Genomic DNA, 21,100 nt, shown 5'->3' with positions numbered 1-21,100 from the left:
TTAAAACATAACATTACTGTGTATTGAACTACCTTTTCTGTCAATTTTGTTGTATAACATGATGTTTTGGTGCTTAATTTGTAAAATCATAACCTAATTTGATGTTTAATAGGCTTTTCCTTAATCCCTCCTTACTATCCAACATATTCGTTTATCCAACGTTCTGCCGGCCCGTTTATGTTGGATAAGTGAGACTCTACTGTAATTCAAACCAATACCTAAATACCATTTAACTTTGAACAGCTGAGTTGATTGGGAAGCAGGTCAGCAGTGTAAATGCTAGCATTTCAATTCAGATAATGGATGTGCACTGAGAAACATTGGCATCTATCTATTTTATTTGCCTGCCAATCCCCGAAATAACGAGACAACACGAATAAAATTGGGTTGAAATATGGGAAACTTTATTAACTGTTATCTATTTAACTTTGGAACTAAAACTAACTCTATTCTGATAGAAAATTTGGTAGGAAAATTTCCACCCAAGGTAGAGTCCTTTTCTGGCCTACCCTTGTGCTGACAATGGCGAAAAAACCAGATTCCCGGTTGGCCAAACTTCTGGCATTCCAAGGGCCTTAAACTTCACCTCACCTGTTAAAGATGAGTGTTTTTCTATGTCCTTCACCCCAAAGGGGATGGTGCCCTAGATATACCCTAGATTGTAATTTTCCCCTATCCATTTTCCGCTACCGTTGGGGGCAGATGTCTATCTAGTCCCCAACCCCCACCAAATTCTCTAACACCTCTCTAATTCCTACCTGCAAATCAAACAGGAACTGAAAGTTACCCTCAACCGACAGATGGATACCATCTACCCGGTAAAAGTGCTCCTTATCGTGAGTGATGAGCTTGTGAGAAATAACTGATGAACGAATAGCCCCGTTGACTCTTTTCCTTGCCTCTCCAACTTCCGCACGTCTCCCCCACCGGGCCATTTTAGACGTGGGATTATCTCTGACCAAATAATATGCGTATTGGGCCATGTGTCCCATATCCTCATAAAATCGGCTCTAGCCTGAAAATATAAGGGCCTGCCCTGAAGAAGGCCTAAATCATTCCCCCAAGGAGAATGACCAGGACCTCGGGAGGAGGCCCACTCGCAGGACCAAGCAACAGGGGAATTAAGCTGTCCCACTGTAAGCCTCTTTTGCCTGTCCATTCAATCATGGCGGCAGAAGCAAGGCCTAAGTGTTGGCCATAGGGAGTGCATTTATTTATTTATTTATTTGCAGCATTTATATTCTGCCCTTCTCACCCCGAAGGGGACTCAGGGCGGATCACATTGCACAACTAAAGGCAAACATTCAATGCCATAACATAGAACAGAGACAGAGACAAGACTCATGACCTCTTGGTCAGAGTGATTTGTTGCAGCTGGCTTGCTTTCCAGCCTGCGCCACAGCCCGGCATTGCGCCTGGTGTTCAGCCCAGTGGACGAAGCTGTGGCCGCAAATCAGGACCCTCCATCTATGTGCCAACAAAGCTGAAACAGACAGGAAAAGAAACATGTAACTGGAATGAAGGGGAGCGAACATACCTCTTGTATGCACTAGGCTCCGCCTCCCCCGAGCTAACTGTAGCCCACTTTGCAGTCCAACTAGGCCGAAGATGAGGCCCTCCACCCGGAGTGAACACGACTACAATGAGGAGGAGTGAACGTACCCCTTGTAAGCACTGGAGCTCCATCTCCCAATGGACTTGATTCTTTCAGCCGCATAACCCAGCTGGGATGCCGTAGACGCAGCTCCAATGCGGAAAGAATGGGTTACGAATTTAAGGTGGGCCAAACCCAATACCTTCAGGGCCTTGGTGGTAATTGACCAAAATTGGTACTTAGTCAATGGAGAGCCATCCTGGTGGCAGAAAAAGGACCCCGGGGCAGTGCCTCTAACTGTAAAAAATGCAGAGATGGCCTCAACGGGGCAAAGGTCCTTGTCGCTGCATACAGCCAGTTTGACAATTGCTCCCCTGCCCTTTTGATCCATCTTGGATGACCAAATCAACAATTGTACCGTACCCGGAGTCAGTGTGACATCTGAAGAGAGAAGGGCCCTTTTAATATTGTTGTTTTTAGACATGGCAACCAATTCACTGACCCTAAGAGCCCTGAAAAAAGCCACCAAGGCTGCTGCATGAAATAAGGATTGTTCAAAAGCTGAACTGCAAATTTGGGCCAAATTTGTTTTGAACCCTTTAAAATATCCGGTGTCATAGGTTCCCTATCATCCCGGGGCTGTCCGTGTTCCCTTGACCACCCCGCCATTACCTTATGGAGACGAAAATCGTTGGCACTGTCAGTAAAGCCTTGAGCTTTCAACCAGTAGGACAGTGCTGCTAATCTAGACCTGATAGAATGCGGAGCCAAGCCCCTCCTCCTACAATAAATGCAATACTGTGCCATATGTTCGTAAGGAACAGGGAGAATGTTAGACAAGTTGTAACATTGCCTGAAGTCGTTAAATTCCATGACAGCTCTGAGATAACTTTTTCTGGAATTGGGAGCCAAAGCCAGGTCCATTCCCCTCACTAATTCTTCATTCCAACCAGCCAGAGATGGCCTGGCATGGGCTTCGGATGGTAGTCTGCGGTGAGTGCCAGTTGCCTGAAGCGCTCCATCTGCATACGAGACAGAGCGTCAGCCACTGAATTGTCCAGCCCAGCAATATGGAAGGCATGAAATAGAATATTATGTGTGAGGCAATGCAGCGTAAATTGGCTCAAGGCACCCATCACCCTGGGAGATTTGGATGTCAAAGTGTTAATAACTTGCACTGTGGCCATATTGTCACACCAGAAGTGAACCATTGAATTGGCAAAATTTTTAGCCCAGATGGTAACTGCCACTAGGATGGGGAAAAATTCCAAAAAGGTCAAATCGGCCGTGATGCGCTCTGCATGCCATTGCTACAGCCATGCTTCAGCGCACCAATGACCTTGGAAAATAACTCCAAAACCTAATGACCCTGCGGCGTCCGAGGCAACTTGAAGGGCGTCACCTAGCATCAATTTTTGCCTCGAAAAAGAGATGCAGTTGAAATTAGACAAAAACTGCAACCACACTAACAGATCTGCTCTGATGGATTGCATGACCCTAATATGATGGTGCGGTAGTGCCACTCCAGCAATCGCATCACATAGCCTGTGCAGAAATGCACGGCCGGGTGCAACTATCTTGCATGCAAAGTTCAAGTGGCCAATAAGTACCTGGAACTCACGCAGGGTGGCTTTCTTGCGTGCCATAAACTGTTGAATTTTACCCTTCAGGCCTGCAACTTTGCTTGGAGGCAGCCTGGAATACTGACTCATAATGTCAATCTCGACACCCAGATATGTCAATTTGGTAGCTGGACCTTCGGTCTTTTCGTCTGCCAATGGGACCCTCAGGTACTGAATGAGCTGACTGAATGCCCTTAGCAAGGTAAAACACTCCCCGCTTCCTTGCTTCCCAGTGAAAAGGAAATCATCTAGGTAATGAGCCACGCCCACTAGGCCCGATTGGGCTTTTAGTGCCCATTCCAAAAATGTACTAAATTTTTCAAAAGCGGAACATGAGACAGACCATCCCATGTGCAGTGCTCTGTCCATGTAAAACATCCCCTCGAATTGGAAGCCTAAAAGTTCGAAATCAAGGGGATGAACTGGGAGCAAGCGAAATGCAGACTTAATGTCACATTTAGCCAGCTCCGCACCATGACCACGGCTACAGATCAACCTAACAGCTGCATCAAAAGAAGTGTAGTGTACAGTGCATTGCTCCTCGGGGATTGCATCATTCACCGACCTGCCTTTCGGATATGACAAGTGATGAATGAGGCGGTACTCTTCAGGGGCCTTTTTGGGCACGATTCCCAAAGGGGAAACCCTGAGCAGCGGGGAAGGGGGCTCCGAAAAGGGGCCAAGCACTCGGCCCTCCCTGACTTCCTTTTCAATTCTTTGCTTAACAATGGCTTCCATGCCCGCCAATGATTTCAAATTAGGGGACAAAACTGGGGATCTCGGGCCAACTGCCGGGATGCGAAAACCAAACAAAAACCATTAAGTAAATAACTAGCCGCCTCCTTGTTGGGGTATATTTCTAATCACCTACGTAGATGCGGGAGCCTAATTGGACTGGGTCCCTTTGGGAACCGATGATGCGGCTGGGTTCTTTCTGACAAACTGGCTCTCCCACTGGTTTGGTTTTCCAAATTTTCCTCTATTGCAGTTTTTAGCAGGATGGGCAGGAACAGACCGTGCAAGCGTGGAGGAAACAACAGTTCCTGCGGGAACATGCACCTTGTGCAGCGTACTCCCAGCACATGGGCTTCTGCTTCTGGGTGGACTGTTGCGGGGCCAACTGCCGAAAGGGCTGTGCCCTCTTGGCAATATGCAATATGTGTCCGCTATCCATCTTCTCACCCTGAATGGACTTAGCATGGGTCATTAAATGGATCCACAAAGGTTCATTTACTAAATCCCAACGCCGGGACGGGCATCGGGCTGCTTCAAAGCGAAAACATTTGTCATATTCGAGCCAGGCATTTCCCCAAGCTTGGAATAGGCCAAGTAAATTGTATTCAGATATTGGAATAAAGCACCAGCCCTGTGAGGGTGCGCAGTAGCGATGACCCTTCCGTAAATTAAATAGGCGGCCAGCCAGTTCTCCCAGTTTTGCTCTACTTTCCGTTTTTTGATTTGTTCGTTGTGCTCATCGTCCAAATCATCTTTTTCTTTCTTTTCTTAGTCTCTAGAGAGCAAGGAAAATATATCAATATACTCATTTTTTAAAATCCTGTCAGTGGTTTTTTGTGTGAGATGACTGCCTAGCGCTGTTGCCTCCAATGATGGGGTTGCTGGCAAAGGCCATTTGGCCGTGCCCCAGTATTCGTTGGCTTCCTCCATTGACGCTTTATCAGCACCATTGGGGTTTTGAGAAGCCGCAGGCGGCTTGTCAGGACCGGACTGACTGAGTGAAATTAGGGCTGTATGTGTTGGTGTGTTGCCCTCGCCTTGTTGGGACTGACTCTGTTCCCATGGCCACAGGAATGATGTGTTCGTACCTATTGATGCCGTGGGGTGGGCCATCGCCTGCCCTTGGGTTGAAACCGCAGGCGTCACTGCTAACAGGATAGCTAGGGACTAAATGCCAGTTACCACTAGCACCGCACATATTTAATTTATTTGTTTAATTGATGTTATTAATATTTATCTGATTATTTATTAAACATTAATACAAATATCAATATTAATATATAATATATACATATATATATGTAGCCTATCCATCAACCAACCCTGGCAACAAATGGGGGCCCAAATAGATTTATCATTGGCTGCAGACAGTTTAAAGGCTCCAGCCTCACAGGGGGTGAAATGTAAGGCCCATGTACTGGCACTAGTATAAGGCCCTACCAAAGGAGGCCCAATTTGCAACAAAGATGGCCGCCAGCCATTTTCCAACATGGCTGCCGGCCATGCGGCCAAGATGGCCGAAGTTGTATACCACAGCCTCTATTAAGACATGTCCACCAGCCATGTGGCCAGCCTATTGCATTACTTATTTATTTAATTAATTGGATTCTTATTTATTCATTCATTCATTTATTTATTATGGGGCCCAAACTGATGCTGCCTGTATGCGCCAGGCACCTCAATTGCTGGCATCAGGGCCTTACATAGGCAAATTGAGGCAGCAAGGAAGGGACAAGGCCAAGAAGGCCAGCCACTAGGCCTAGGCCCAAGCTAGGCCAAAGCCTGCCTCCCAAGCCACGTGGAGGGCCGCAAATGGCAGCAGGAGGGGATAGGTTGCAGTGGCGGCACAGACCCAGCCCAACCCCACCATGAGGCCCCTCGCAGCAAGGCCGAGAGCAACGGAGCCATAGGGAGGCCTGGAAAGGCCGGTGGCCATGCCAAGGCCTGGAAAAAAATGGGGAGGGAGGGCAAATTTACAGAAAGGAGGGAGGGCAAGACTTAACTCCCCTCCCAACTGCTCCCTCCCCAAAAAAAGGTTGCAGGGATCCAGCGGGAGAAGCCTGGGATAGGCCCAGCCTCCCCACTGGCCCTGATACAGACCTTGGAGCTCCTCCAGGTCTGAAAGTTGAAGCAATAATGAGGCTGAGGGGGCTGGCTGCATCTCAGATCAGCCCTGCCCCCTCACATGGCTCCCAATTGGAGCCATGAGTCTCTGCTCAGGGGAGGAGGCAAATAGCTCTCCTGCCCCAGCTTCGCTGGAGGAGGAAAGCCCCTTGGATGACTAAACCAGGGGTCCCCAAACTAAGGCCCGCGGGCCAGATCCGGCCCGCCGGAGCCATTTATCCGGCCCGCGGCAGCTTTCCTCCCTTTCCTGCATTGTCCCGCTCCCTGCACAAGCCTTGGAGACTTGCCTTTCCGCCTTCCCGGCCACTTTTCTGCTCTATGAGCCTTTGAGCCTCACCTGGCTCCCCACTCTGCCTGCATAAGCTGTGGAGGAGCCTTGCCTTTTACTGCTGATCAAAAGGTATTTTAATTATTATTTAATTAATTATTAATTACTAAGGTGTGTTTCCTCCAGGTTTAGCAATACGTTGATCAGCAATATACTCCGGATTTCTCCCTGGGCTAGAGACCTGAGTGAGGGAGAGTTTCTTTCCCCACTCAGACTTCCAGTCCTGGGAGAAATCTGGAGTATATTGCTATTCTTGATTAGCAATATACTCCGGATTTCTCCCTGGGTTGGAGGCCTGAGTGAGGGAGAGTTTCTTTCCCCACTCAGACGTCCAGTCCAGGAGGAAATCTGGAGTATATTGCTATTCTTGATTAGCAATATACTCCGGATTTCTCCCTGGGCTGGAGGCCTGAGTGAGGGAGAGTTTCTTTCCCCACTCAGGCTTCCAGTCCTGGGAGAAATCTGGAGTATATTGCTATTTCTGATTAGCAATATACTCCGGATTTCTCCCTGGGTTGGAGGCCTGAGTGAGGGAGAGTTTCTTTCCCCACTCAGACTTCCAGTCCAGGGAGAAATCTGGAGTATATTGCTATTTCTGATTAGCAATATACTCCGGATTTTTCCCTGGGCTGGAGGCCTGAGTGAGGGAGAGTTTCTTTCCCCACTCAGACTTCCAGTCCTGGGAGAAATCTGGAGTATATTGCTATTTCTGATTAGCAATATACTCCGGATTTTTCCCTGGGCTGGAGGCCTGAGTGAGGGAGAGTTTCTTTCCCCACTCAGACTTCCAGTCCTGGGAGAAATCTGGAGTATATTGCTATTTCTGATTAGCAATATACTCCGGATTTTTCCCTGGGCTGGAGGCCTGAGTGAGGGAGAGTTTCTTTCCCCACTCAGGCTTCCAGTCCAGGGAGAAATCTGGAGTATATTGCTATTTCTGATTAGCAATATACTCCGGATTTTTCCCTGGGCTGGAGGCCTGAGTAAGGGAGAGTTTCTTTCCCCACTCAGACTTCCAGTCCTGGGAGAAATCTGGAGTATATTGCTATTTCTGATTAGCAATATACTCCGGATTTTTCCCTGGGCTGGAGGCCTGAGTGAGGGAGAGTTTCTTTCCCCACTCAGACTTCCAGTCCTGGGAGAAATCTGGAGTATATTGCTATTTCTGATTAGCAATATACTCCGGATTTTTCCCTGGGCTGGAGGCCTGAGTGAGGGAGAGTTTCTTTCCCCACTCAGACTTCCAGTCCTGGGAGAAATCTGGAGTATATTGCTATTTCTGATTAGCAATATACTCCGGATTTTTCCCTGGGCTGGAGGCCTGAGTGAGGGAGAGTTTCTTTCCCCACTCAGAATTCCAGTCCTGGGAGAAATCTCGAGTATATTGCTATTTCTGATTAGCAATATACTCTGGATTTTTCCCTGGGCTGGAGGCCTGAGTGAGGGAGAGTTTCTTTCCCCACTCAGACTTCCAGTCCAGGAAGAAATCTGGAGTATATTGTTATTCTTGATTAGCAATATACTCCGGATTTTTCCCTGGGCTGGAGGCCTGAGTGAGGGAGAGATTCTTTCCCCACTCAGAATTCCAGTCCTGGGCGAAATCTGGAGTACATTGCTATTCTTGATTAGCAATATACTCCGGATTTTTCCCTGGGCTGGAGGCCTGAGTGAGGGAGAGTTTCTTTCCCCACTCAGACTTCCAGTCCTGGGAGAAATCTGGAGTATATTGCTATTTCTGATTAGCAATATACTCCGGATTTTTCCCTGGGCTGGAGGCCTGAGTGAGGGAGAGTTTCTTTCCCCACTCAGAATTCCAGTCCTGGGAGAAATCTCGAGTATATTGCTATTTCTGATTAGCAATATACTCTGGATTTTTCCCTGGGCTGGAGGCCTGAGTGAGGGAGAGTTTCTTTCCCCACTCAGAATTCCAGTCCTGGGCGAAATCTGGAGTACATTGCTATTCTTGATTAGCAATATACTCCGGATTTTTCCCTGGGCTGGAGGCCTGAGTGAGGGAGAGATTCTTTCCCCACTCAGAATTCCAGTCCTGGGCGAAATCTGGAGTACATTGCTATTCTTGATTAGCAATATACTCCGGATTTCTCCCTGGGCTGGAGGCCTTAGTGAGGGAGTTTCTTTCCCCACTCAGGCTTCCAGTCCTGGGAGAAATCTGGAGTATATTGCTATTTCGGATTTCTCCCTGGGCTGGAGGCCTTAGTGGGGCCTCTCCAGTATTATTATTATTTTTATTATTATTATTATTATTATTATTATTATTATTATTATTATTATTATTATTATTATTATTAACATTGAGGATGGGTGGCCATCTGTCAGGTGTGCTTTGCTGTACTTTTGGTGCACAAAGGCAGAAGGGGGTTGGACTAAATGGCCCAAGGGTCTCTTCCAACCCTCTCCATTATTTTATTATTATTAGTAACATTGAGTCTGGGTGGCCATCTGTCAGGGGTGCTTTGCTGTGCTTTTGGTGCACAAAGGCAGAAGGGGGTTGGACTAAATGGCCCAAGGGTCTCTTCCAACCCTCTCCATTGTTTTATTATTATTATTAACATTGAGTCTGGGTGGCCATCTGTCAGGGGTTCCTTGCTGTGCTTTTGGTGCAGAAAGGCAGAAGGGGGTTGGACTAAATGGCCCAAGGGTTTCTTCCAACCCTCTTTTTTATTATTATTATTATTATTATTATTATTATTATTATTATTATTATTATTAACATTGAGGCTGTATTTGTTTCTTTTTTTAACCTCAAAATAAAATATGTGCCATGTGCATAGGCATTTGTTCATAGTTTTTTTAAAAAAAACTATAGTCCGGCCCTCCAACGGTCTGAGGGACTGTTAACTGGCCCCCCGTTTAAAAAGTTTGGGGACCCCTGGACTAAACAGTCTGACATATTCATTGTAGTATTGTGAAAAACTATAGTGTGGGTTAAAGCACCAACAGACATTTGAAATCAAAAGAATGTTTATAGTCAGTAGAGAGATAACATTTTTAAATTGTTTCCCAAGACAAATTCTCTATTTGGAAGACTTATTGTTTTTCTAGAAAGAGGAGGGTTTTCTTGAGTTATTTTCCATGTCTTTATGGCATCCAGTATGGTGGATAGGTTTTGCTTTACACTCAGCATTTGAGAACAAGTTAACATGTTCCATGAAAAATGTGGCTGCTGCCAAGGAGGAAATCTCTAGTAGTGTTTAAATTGTCCCTTCCATAAAAGCTATGACTTGTTTAGAAAATAACCACCACATCTTCTCTTTAGCAATGATAATATGAATATAACTTGTGAATTGGGTCAAATAATGAAACCTTTATTCTTTGTTCAGTAGTATTTTTTATGAATATAATCTTCTTGAGAGATAGAAATGTGAGCAGGAGCAGTCTGTTCTGTAGAAGTTTTGTCCCCGTGCTGCATTTGCAGTAAATCATGATCTAGGCCTCAGCTCTATTGTGGATTGATGAGAAATAGAAGATCTGTTTTACTAAATGGTTGGGATTGATAATCTAATGCGTATTTTCTTTTAGTTCCCTAATTAACTTCTTGCTCTTGTTATAGAGATTGACCATTCCAAGCAGCTGCCCTGAAAGCTTTGCAGAACTGATGCTCCAGTGCTGGGAAGCAGATCCAAAGGTATTTATTCTGCTATTTTTTTCATTTATTTTATTTATTTCCAATATTTATATCCCGCCCTTCTCACCCGAAGGGACTCAGGGCGGCTTACAACACTGGCACAATTAGATGTCTATACAAATCAATCAACAATACATAAAATCAGTTAAAAACTATTAAATACAGTATAAAATTACAGTATATAAATTTAAAAAATACATATGCTCAGATCCGTTTGTCCAAAAACCTCGTGCTTTATCCATAAGTCAGTCTGTATCATCTTTATCATTTATTCGTTAAAAGCTTGGGCACATAGCCATGTTTTTAAGGCTCTTCTAATAAAGCCCAAAAGAGTTGGAACTTGTCTAATATCTCTGGGGAGCAATTCTCCATTGCTTACTCTGACTGCCATGCTATTAGCAATGATGCTGTATGTTAGGATTTTGACTTCATAATCAGAGATCACAGTTATGATTGTGGTGTCATTGCCAAAATCCATCTGAAAATCCTACCACCTTCACCAAGGGACGAAGGTCTGCAGTGCTAAGGAGTGGAATGCTGAAGGAAACACCGTCCACCCTTTTCCTAATAGAGATCAGTGGAGCATCAAGGAATTTTGACAGTTCCCTAAACAGGTCGTTTAATAGACATCTTAAGCAATGATCAATCTATTTGCCCTCCAGGAACTGGGAATGCTTCTGTTTGATGTTGATGGTTTGTTTTATATTTGATATAACAGGTTGCAATTTTAATTTAATTTTAGTTGTTAAGTCATAGTTTATTTTATATATTAGGTTGTCAATTTTCATTATTATGGGTGTATTGTTGATGTGTTCGGGCATTTTGTATTTGGAATTCGCCCTGAGTCTTTCCAGGGGGATAGGGCGGAATATAAATAAAATTTATTATTACTGACACAAAGACATAGTATAAATGAGATATATATGCTGGATTTCGTATTACAAAATCACAAGTCGAATACTTCCCAAGTGTTTAGGACGGTTTCATGTACTGTATCAGAACCTCAGAAGCATGGCTATAAAAAAAAGATGCATCAACTGTGGAAACAAAAGTACCCTGGCTCACAGATAACGGAACCCCGACTGGCTGATCAACAAAGATTCATAATCAGAAACAAAGTGAAGTTGAACTCGAAGAAATTCAGAACAGTGAAGTTGAATTCAAAGAAATTCAGAAAATCTGCAAAGTAAATTACCATCAGGCCACAGTACAGACAGTAGCAAAGGCTCCAGCAACACTTGGAACGGTGAAACAGACTGAACCAGAAGAAAATGTGGAGCTTTTGCAAGAATTTGAAGAACCAGCACTTGAAGCATATGTTGAACCACCAGGAACGTTGACTTCAAGACAACAAGAGCTCAAGGATAAAATTATGGCCCATGCTACAGCAAATGCAGTAAGAAAGCGACTCCCAACTTTAAAAACAGTACCCAAGAGACACCTGACGCCTCTCATGAAAGATGTGGATACATTACTTTCTAATGTCCAGATAACATAAATTGAACAAACAAACTAGTTTGCCTACAGTACAGCAGTGATAGTAACAGAAGAGCTTGGGCTCCTACAACCAATGCAGCCTCAAAGAAAATCAACTGGAAAACCGAAATGGAAGGTCAGATTGGAGTTGAAAATTAAAAATCTATGACCAGATGGAAGTAACCTGAAAAATATGAAGGAGAAGAAACTGAAGAATGACAAAATCAAGCAATACCTGATCAGAAAGTACTGGCTGAACACCAGAAAAATTGAAGAAGCTTTGGAAATCGTAAAAGAACAAATTACAGCAACAGCCAGAAAGACTGAAAGATATGAAGCCAGAATCATCCAGTACAGACAAAATCAACTCTTTCAATCAGACCAAAGACGGTTCTACCAGAGTCTGAACCAAACAACAGACACAGTAACCATAAAGCCTAAGAAAACTGCAACAACTAGGAAAGAACTTTGTGAAAATAATCAGAACTACAACAAAAACGCTGGGTGGATAAAGGAGTTTGAAGGAAAATTCTCACAGAACAAAATGGAAGAGATGGAAATAACTACTGAAATGAGCAAACAAGTGCAAAAAGTCAAGAACTGGACATCACCTGGTAGTGATCAGCTGCATGGATTTTGGCTCAAATATCTGATTTTTCTACATGGAAAAATGGCCCAACAATTCAATGAGATGCTGCAAAAAGGAAGCATCAGTGAATGGTTAACAACTGGGAGAACATATCTGATACAAAAGGATCCAGCAAAAGGAGCAGCACCAGGAAACCACAGGCCAATAACATGTCTGCCCACTATGTTTAAACTACTGACTGGCATCATAGCTGACAGAATTCAAGACTCTCTTGAAGAAAAGAACATCTTAACAGATGAACAGAAAGGCAACAAACGGAAAAGCAGGGGCACAAAAGACCAGTTATTAATTGACAAAATGATTCTGGAGAACCGTAAAAGCCAAAAAACTAATCTTCACATGACGTGGATTGACTACAAAAAGGCCTTTGACTCCCATCATGTGGATCATCAAGTGCCTTGACTTGTACATCAGGATTTGTAAAAATGTTGGCACTTTTATTGAAAATATGATGGAGCACTGGAAAACTGAACTGTTTGTTGGAAACGAAAGCTATGGACTTGTCAACATCAGAAGAGGAATTTTCCAGGGAGACTCATTATCTCTACTGCTTTTCATTATAGCCATGATCCCTCTGTCAACAATCTTACAAAAAATAAAACTTGGCTATCAAACATCTAAGAAAAATTTCACATCTGATGTACATGGATGATGTACAAAATTTCACATCTGATGTACATGGATGACCTGAAGCTGTATGGAAAAACTGAAACTGAAATCGAGTCTCTGACTAACACTGTCTGAATATTTAGCGCTGATATCGGCATGGAGTTTGGTTTGGAAAAATGTTTGACAGTGGCATTGAAGAAGGGAAAAATCATTGAAAGTGAGGGCATAAATATGCCTAATGCCCAAATGATAAATTGTCACCAGCCAGAGGCCTATAAATATTTGGGTATACTGCAGCTAGACAACATCAAATACGAACATGTAAAAACTGTGGACAGAAAAACAAGAAAACTCATGACCATTCATCATTCACTGCATTCTCACAGTATAATGTTGACCGGCTATATCTGCCTAGAAGATCTGGTGGCAGAGGACTCTTACAAGTAAAACAAGAAGTCAAAGAAGAAGAATATGCCTTGGGAGAATATGTAAAGGAAAGTGAAGAACTTGCTTTGATTGAAGTAAAAAATCAGAAACTCCTCAAAGCACAGCAGACAAAAAATCTGTACAAGAAAAATGCACTACAAACTAGAGCTGACAGCTGGCACAACAAAGCATTGCATGGACAGTTCCTTGACAAAATTGAAGGAAAGGTTGATAAGCAGAAGACCTGGCTATGGCTCATGAACGGGACACTGAAGGAGACAGAAGGCCTGATTCTTGCAGCCCAGGAGCATGCCATCAGAACAAATGCAATTAAGACCAAGATCGAAAAATCAGCTGATGACCCAAAATGCTGACAAAACTACAGTAGAGTCTCACTTATCCAACATAAACGGGCTGGCAGAATGTTGGATAAGCGAATATGTTGGATAATAAGGAGAGATTAGGAAAAAGCCTATTAAACATCAAAATAGGTTATGATTTTACAAATTAAGCACCAAAACATCATGTTATACAACAAATTTGACAGAAAAAGTAGTTCATTACACATTAATGCTATGTAGTAATTACTGTATTTACGAATTTAGCACCAAAATATCACAATGCATTGAAAACATTGACTACAAAAATGTGTTGGATAATCCAGAACGTTGGATAAGTGAGTGTTGGATAAGTGAGATTCTACTGTATTGATCATATCCTCAGCTGCTGTAAGAAAATCGCACAGACAGACTACAAACAGAGCCACAACTATGTGGCCCAAATGATTCATTGGAACTTATGCCACAAGTACCACCTCCTAGCAGTAAAGAACTGGTGTGATCACAAACCTGCAAAGGTAATGGAAAATGAACATGCAAAAATACTGTGGGACTTCTGAATCCAGACTGGCAAAGTTTTGGAACACAACACACCAGATCTCACGGTTGTGGAAAAGAAAAATGTTTGGATTATTGACTGTCACACCAGGTGACAGTCGAATTGGTGAAAAACAACAGGAAAAGCTCAGCCCTTATCAGTACCTCAAGATCGAACTGCAAAGGCTCTGGCATAAACCAGTATAGGTGGTCCCGGTCGTAATCGGCACACTGGGTGCCGTGCCAAAAGATCTCAGCCAGCATTTGGAAACAATAAACATTGACAAAATTATAATCTGTCAACTGCAAAATGCCACCTTACTGGGATCTGCATGCATCATCATAATTATTATTAGTATTATTATTATTATTATTACTACTACTACTACTACTACTACTACTACTCAGCACCCCACTGATTACTCCCAGGAAAGGGCTGGGTGCATATTCCTTCAGTGCCTTGCTCACCAGCACCACCAATTTCACCCCTCAGTATAAAATGGGTTTCATGGATCATACCAGGAGACAAACCATAGCATCAGCATTGTGGTTCCATATCTGATGCAAGATCTTGGCCTGTGCATTTTGATTACATTAAAAAAAGAATTGCACCTGCAAATCAGAAATTTTAAATCAAATATTGTAAATAAAATTATTGTTGGGTTGCTGTGAATTTTCTGGGCTGTATGGCCATGTTCCAGAAGCCTTCTCTCCTGACATCAGGAGATAATGCTTCTGGAACATGGGCATACAGCCCAGAAAACTCAGCAACCCAGTGATTCTGACCATGAAAGCCTTCAACAATTTTTTTTATTACTTACTTGACTTTGTTGCTTCCTTTCATACGTGCACACTATTCTATTTGAATCAAACATTTGCTAAGTTGAAATATCCCTCTTTTTATAGTGTAGGATCTTATTCCTGTCATTTCTATATTATTTCTGCCTCTGGTGTCACATTTTCTGTTAAAGAATTCATCTATTTCGCTAGCTGAAGTATATCTGTACTTTGAATTAATGGATATGCTTCAATTTGCGTTACTATGGTGCAAATGCAGTACTTTTAGTCATGTGGGATCCACAGGGAGACATGGACTGCCGAAGCAGGCCATTAAGACTTGCTATTAGGAATTATTATGGAATTATGATGCTTTGATTGTGTGTTCCTGCATGGCAGGGAGTTGGACTGGATGGCCCTTGCAGTCTCTTCCAACTCTATGATTCTAATTATCATATATAATCTTGTATAAGTCTCGAACATTTAGTAAAAAAAAGCAGCTGAAAAATCTATATTGGCATATCCATGGGTCAGTGTGAGTGCCGACCATTAACGTATCAAAAAGGGAAGCATCCCCTTCTCTGAATAGAGTAGTAAAAGGCAAGAGAACAATCCATCCCAAGATAATCTAAAAGAAGCGCCAACTCTCTGTATTTTGTTGTGGCACCATTTTGGGAGTTTTTGAATGCTTGGGTGGGGAAATGGCAGTTGCGCCTCTTGTTGCATTGGCTCTTTCCCCTCTCTGAGGAATCACCTTCGACTTATTCATGAGTCATATCAAAACCCATAATTTGGGCACCCAAACCTGCCCTTGAATTTTGCATGAGGTTGCCTTATAATGAGTATTTACGGTATATCAACAGGTGGAAGTACTGTGTTGCTAAGTGGACTCCTCCTGCTGTGCTATGTTACAGCCAAAGCCTATTAGCAGCAGTAATTTATAGATTAGGTCCTAAAGGGTGGTATGTTTGTGGGAAGAAACTGCTGTATGAACATATAAGAATACATATTGGGTAAGGCAGAGGGAATATCAACCACATAATTTCAAGCAGTTGTCTTAGAGTCATGTACAGATGGAGCAAAAATGACAGACACACCAAAAAAACACAAAAAAATCCCTTCACCTAAGTCTTGAATAGGCAGCTCTTGTACGGAAGAGCACTTGTCTCTTTTTGTTATGCATTTGACTTTTTTTTATACTGTTTGACATTTGAAATAAAGAAATTGTCTCTCTTTTATAATGTGAAAATCTCTTGGATCTGCCTGGGAGAGACACCTCAGCATTGTTCCTAATTGTTTTTGTGCACCCAAATTAAAATGCACGTTTTAATTGCCACATCTGTAATTTTCGCAGAAATGGTGTAATTACAGGCGTGATGCAGGGAACGCGTGCATCATCCCTTTATTATGTATCCACATTTTGGTTTCAACCTTTTGTCTCAACCTTGTCTGGGGTCTGTCAAACAGACTAGCGAAGAGGATGCTTTCTAGAGAAACATTTTAACCGTGACTTCAGTTTTCAACATTTATCCCACTTTTTTCACTGTAACAAAGGGAGACTTAAATGCAGTAGAAAATGCAAGGAGGTTATAACTGCTTTGTCTGAGTCAGTTTTTTTTTTTTTTTACTATACAGCACCTAATCTTTCTTTGCTTTGTCACTGAACTATGCTTTGACCTGAGTTGTCCTATAATCACAATGCTAGAACTCTGCATAATAATAATAAAATATGATGATGATGATGATGATGATAATGTAAAACAGCATATCCAGCCATATTTAATTTAATACTATTTAAAAACTGCTTCATAGAGGACCTGGTTTGAAGATATGGATATAAAATAATTTACATACCTATATGAGATTAAAATACTTAAAATAGTAGTCACAACCTTTCCAAAAATGTCTTTATAAAGTGAGCCTTTGTGTCTTTATGAAACAAAGGCTTTCTATCAAAATACTTCATACTATCCTCTGTATTCTTGTGGTTAGGTTTTACAGCAACATGTGATTGTATGACCTATATGGAGTCAGGTGATGCATTTTCAAGATCTGAGTATTATGTTGTAACTCAAAAGTTAAGAAAGTACACCTTTAAAACATTTTCAGGAATAGTTTCTTGGTGTGTTTGGTTAAATTTTAGCAGAGATTTTTTTAAGAATACCTACAGTTTTTCAGTTTTAATTCAGTATTTTCTTTCTACATGCTGGTTTACAGAAGTGAAGTTGCAGTTACAAATAGAAGAGGTATGTAGACATCCACTTGTTTCCCTGTGGTTCCTTGTGGTGAATCATAGTTGCTTTAGGATGAATAATGTATAGAAGCTTTAAAGAGATGGTTCTTTATTTTTGGAACATGAATAACAAATAAGTAAATAAATCTATTTTTTATTCTTCTACTAAAGGTACTCATAGTAGTTGTAAAAATATAGCTAACCACATTTTTCTAAAAGAAATGGCAAAACTCTATACTTAAAACAAAAAAATCTGACATACATAGTTAAATATCAAAACTGGTGGCAATAAATCTATATGTAGCACACATTACAACCACATTGAAATAAGTGTCATTCATGTTTGTGATGAAAAAGAGAAGTGGAGCCTGCCAGATCTCAGAAGAATATTTCCAGGTTGTGGCAATGATAAAATGACCCATCTTCTCAAGCCTGCACAACAAATATCCCAAGATACACTGAGACCCATGATCATGTAGCTAGAGATGGTCATTAAACCAGCCTAACCAGCTAAACATTTTTTGCTGGTTAGGCCACAATGGTACTACTTCTCATTCCAATACAAAACTAATTGACAACACTAGTAATGACATGGTGTCATCAGAACAACAGATAGTTTAGTGGACTCAGTGTTATAGTTTAGGGGACTCAGTTTAGGGGACTCAGTGTTAGCCATGTAATACGTTAGCTCTCTTCCCCAATGGTGCACTACTGATGTTTACTCCCCACCTTGCCTGCAAGCCCACCTTGCCTACTTCCATTTTTGACCAAAAAAAAAATTTAAAAAAATTCAGGGGGTCTCTTTGCCTAGTTTTAAAGGTGCCAATTTTGAAGAATTTCAGGAGTGGTGGTTTTAATTTCTAGTCAAAATTTCCTCAGGTACTATTTTGTGAAGCACCTTAAAATACTTTAAATAAAATAACTTTTTATAGGGCAGACAAGGCTAGTCTTTGTAAGACTAATATATATACATTGTTTATTTACATTGTGGACTAGCTTATTTAGTTGATCTTCTCTCAGGACAATTATTTTTCCTGCTGATAGAGCTGTATAATCTATACTATTGAATTTCTTTATAGGGAGACAGTTCTACTTTAGCAATCACGCTACTTGTATATTATCTGGCAGATAGGGAGCATCTGGGCAAATTCTAGCATCCATGGGCCCCCAAAAAAACCATCCAGTCACTGACCAGGATTTGAATTTTTTTATAAAAGCATTTTTTTAACAAAAGAATAGTTTTATTTTAAGGCAAGCACCAAAAAGAAAACATTGGGTGTCATCCTACTCCTCACCAAGTCTGAAGTCACTGCCACCACTGTATCAGAACCTTGGCAGTACCTTCTGGCCTAAGTGGATTTAACACAATACAGTACTTTTTTGGTTGAAAAAGAAGTAGTCCTGCTAGTTTTGGTGCGAACTTACCTGAATTGGCACATACACTGCCATTAAGGATCCATCACTAAAGGATAAGCACTGGGATGAGTGAATTTGCAGTCGCCTCTTCCTACCATTTCTTCGTTCTCCAGTTTTTCCCTTCAACCCCATTGTGGGGAAGGAAGCTTGTGGGGATGGATTGAGTCAGACTGCCATGGTAGAGCATGTTTAGAACAGGATCACCTCAGATGCACACTGGGAAGTCTAATGGAATGATTTGTGGGACAGAGGATTCCTATTTCTGCCACCATACTTGCCATAGTTCCCATCGGATCTGGCCCAGTGGCCATGACCACTATGGATATTTATGGGAATGTGTTTGAGATGAAGGGTAAGAAACAGTATTTCTATTGTGCAGCTACGAAAGGAGGTCATGTTAAGACCAGCTAGGCCATATCAAACACAAGCTCCTTCAGAGATCTGTTGGCTTTGTATTTGTTCAGTATATAGAACCTGAAAGGACTAGGAGAGCTAGAAGCTGCATATTTGGAAATTAGTACGGTAGAGTCTCGCTTATCCAACATAAATGGGCCGGCAGAACGTTGGATAAGCAAATATGTCGGATAGTAAGGAGAGATTAAGGAAAAGCCTATTAAACATTAAATTAGGTTATGATTTTACAAATTAAGCACCAAAACATCATGTTATACAACAAATTTGACCGAAAAAGTAGTTCAATACACAGTAATGCTATGTAGTAATTACTGTATTTACGAATTTAGCACCAAATTATCACAATATATTTAAAACATTGACTACAAAAATGCGTTGGATAATCCAGAACATTGGATAAGCGAGTGTTGGATAAGTGAGACTCTACTGTATATATATTAACATGATTAGGGCAGATCATGGCATGCTGTAAGCAGAATACATAGCTTTCATAAAAGTCACATTGCAGGTATCAAAAAAAGCACAGCTTCCTCATATTAATTCCAGGGTATGGTGAATCTTTCTATTCTCTGCAATTAAGGAAAGTTGAAAAACAGGGTTTTCCATGACTAAAGAGTTTAGGGAAAATACACAGACCAGTTAGATATGATCTCATAAATATTCCAAGTGAATAATATGCAGTGGAAGTGAAGAATAGATTTCAAGGACTAGATTTAATAAATAGAGCCCCAGAAGAACTATGGACAGTAGTTTGCAACATTGTTCAGTAGGCGGCAACAAAGTACATCCCAAAGAAAAAGAAAACCAAGAAGACACTGGAAGTAGCCTAAGAAAGAAGGAAGGCAAAAAGAAACAGTGATAGGGGAAGATATGCCCAATTAAATGCACAATTCCAGAAGTTAGCCAGAAGAGAGAAGGAAATATTTTTTTAAAAAAGCAATGCATGGAAGTGGAAGAAGACAATAGAATAGGAAGGACAAGAGACCTCTTCCAGAAAATTAGAAACATCGGAGGTAAATTTCAGGCAAAAATGGGCATGATCAAAAACAAAGGACCTAACAGAAGCTGAAAAGATCAAGAGAAGGTGGCGAAATTATACAGAAGATCTGTATAGGAAAGATAATATCAAGGATAGCTTTGATGGTGTGGTAGGTGAATTAGAACCATCCTGAGGAGTGAGGTTGAATGGACCTTAAGAAACATTGCTAATACAAGGCAACAGGAGATTACTGGATCCAAGCTGAACTGTTTAAAATCTTGAAAGATGATGCTGTCAAGGTGATGCATACCATATGCCAGCAAATAATGGAGAACATAAGAATGGGAAAACATCAGATTGGGGGAAAAATCAATTTATATCCCCTTACCAAAAAAGGGAAACATTAAAGAATGCTCAAACATTCGTACAATGTCACTTATTTCACATGCCAGTAAGGTAGACCCCAAGAATACATGGAGCGAGAATTGCCAGATGAACAAGCTGGGTTTAGAAAAGTCAGAGGAACAAGAGATCAAATTGCCAATATCCGCTGGATAATGGAGGAAGGTAGGGAGTTTCTGAAAAGCATCTATTTCTCTTTTATTGACTATTCTAAACCCTTGACTGTGTGGATCATAATACATTGTGGCAAGTTCTTGATGGTATGGGGATACCAAATCACCTTGTCGGTCTCCTGAGAAATCTGTATAATGACCAAGTAGCAACAGTGAAAACAGACCATGGAACAACAGACTGGCTTAAGATTGGGACAGGAGTACGGCAGGGCTGTATACTCTCACCCTACCTAATCAACTTGTATGCAGAACATATCATGCGACGTGCAGGCTTGATGAATATAAGGCTGGAGTTAAAATTGCTGGAAGAAACATTAAGAACCTTAGGTATGCAGATGATACCATTCTGATGGCAGAAAGAAGAAAGTGCAAAAGCTGGGTTGCAGTTAAACATCAAGAAAACCAAGATTATGACAACCAGTCTGATTGATAACTGGCAAACAGATGGAGAAAACGTGGAGGCCGTGACAGACTTTATATTTCTAGGCGCAAAGATTATTGCAGATGCAGACTGCAGCCAGAAAATCAGAAGACGTTTACTTCTTGGGAGGAGAGCAATGACTAACCTTGATAAAATAGTGAAGAGTAGAAACATCACACTGGCAACAAAGGTCCGCATAGT

At 41.7% G+C, this 21,100-nt stretch overlaps 1 protein-coding gene across 2 annotated transcripts in view; it reads left to right on the top strand.

The window, feature by feature from the left end:
* map3k20 (mitogen-activated protein kinase kinase kinase 20) overlaps positions 1-21,100 on the top strand; it is a 160,097-nt gene that overhangs the window by 67,416 nt on the left and 71,581 nt on the right. For both annotated transcript variants that reach the window (XM_008118119.3, XM_008118121.3), the window contains exon 9: positions 9,975-10,049. In XM_008118119.3, coding sequence (XP_008116326.2) covers positions 9,975-10,049 — 75 coding nt within the window. The remainder of the gene's footprint in view (positions 1-9,974; positions 10,050-21,100) is intronic.

This window comes from Anolis carolinensis, chromosome 1 (genome assembly GCF_035594765.1).
Source record: "Anolis carolinensis isolate JA03-04 chromosome 1, rAnoCar3.1.pri, whole genome shotgun sequence".
In the NCBI taxonomy this organism is placed as follows: Eukaryota; Metazoa; Chordata; class Lepidosauria; order Squamata; family Dactyloidae; genus Anolis; species Anolis carolinensis.
The sequence above is the reverse complement of the archived record's forward strand: the minus strand, read 5'-3'. Positions and strand labels throughout refer to the sequence as shown.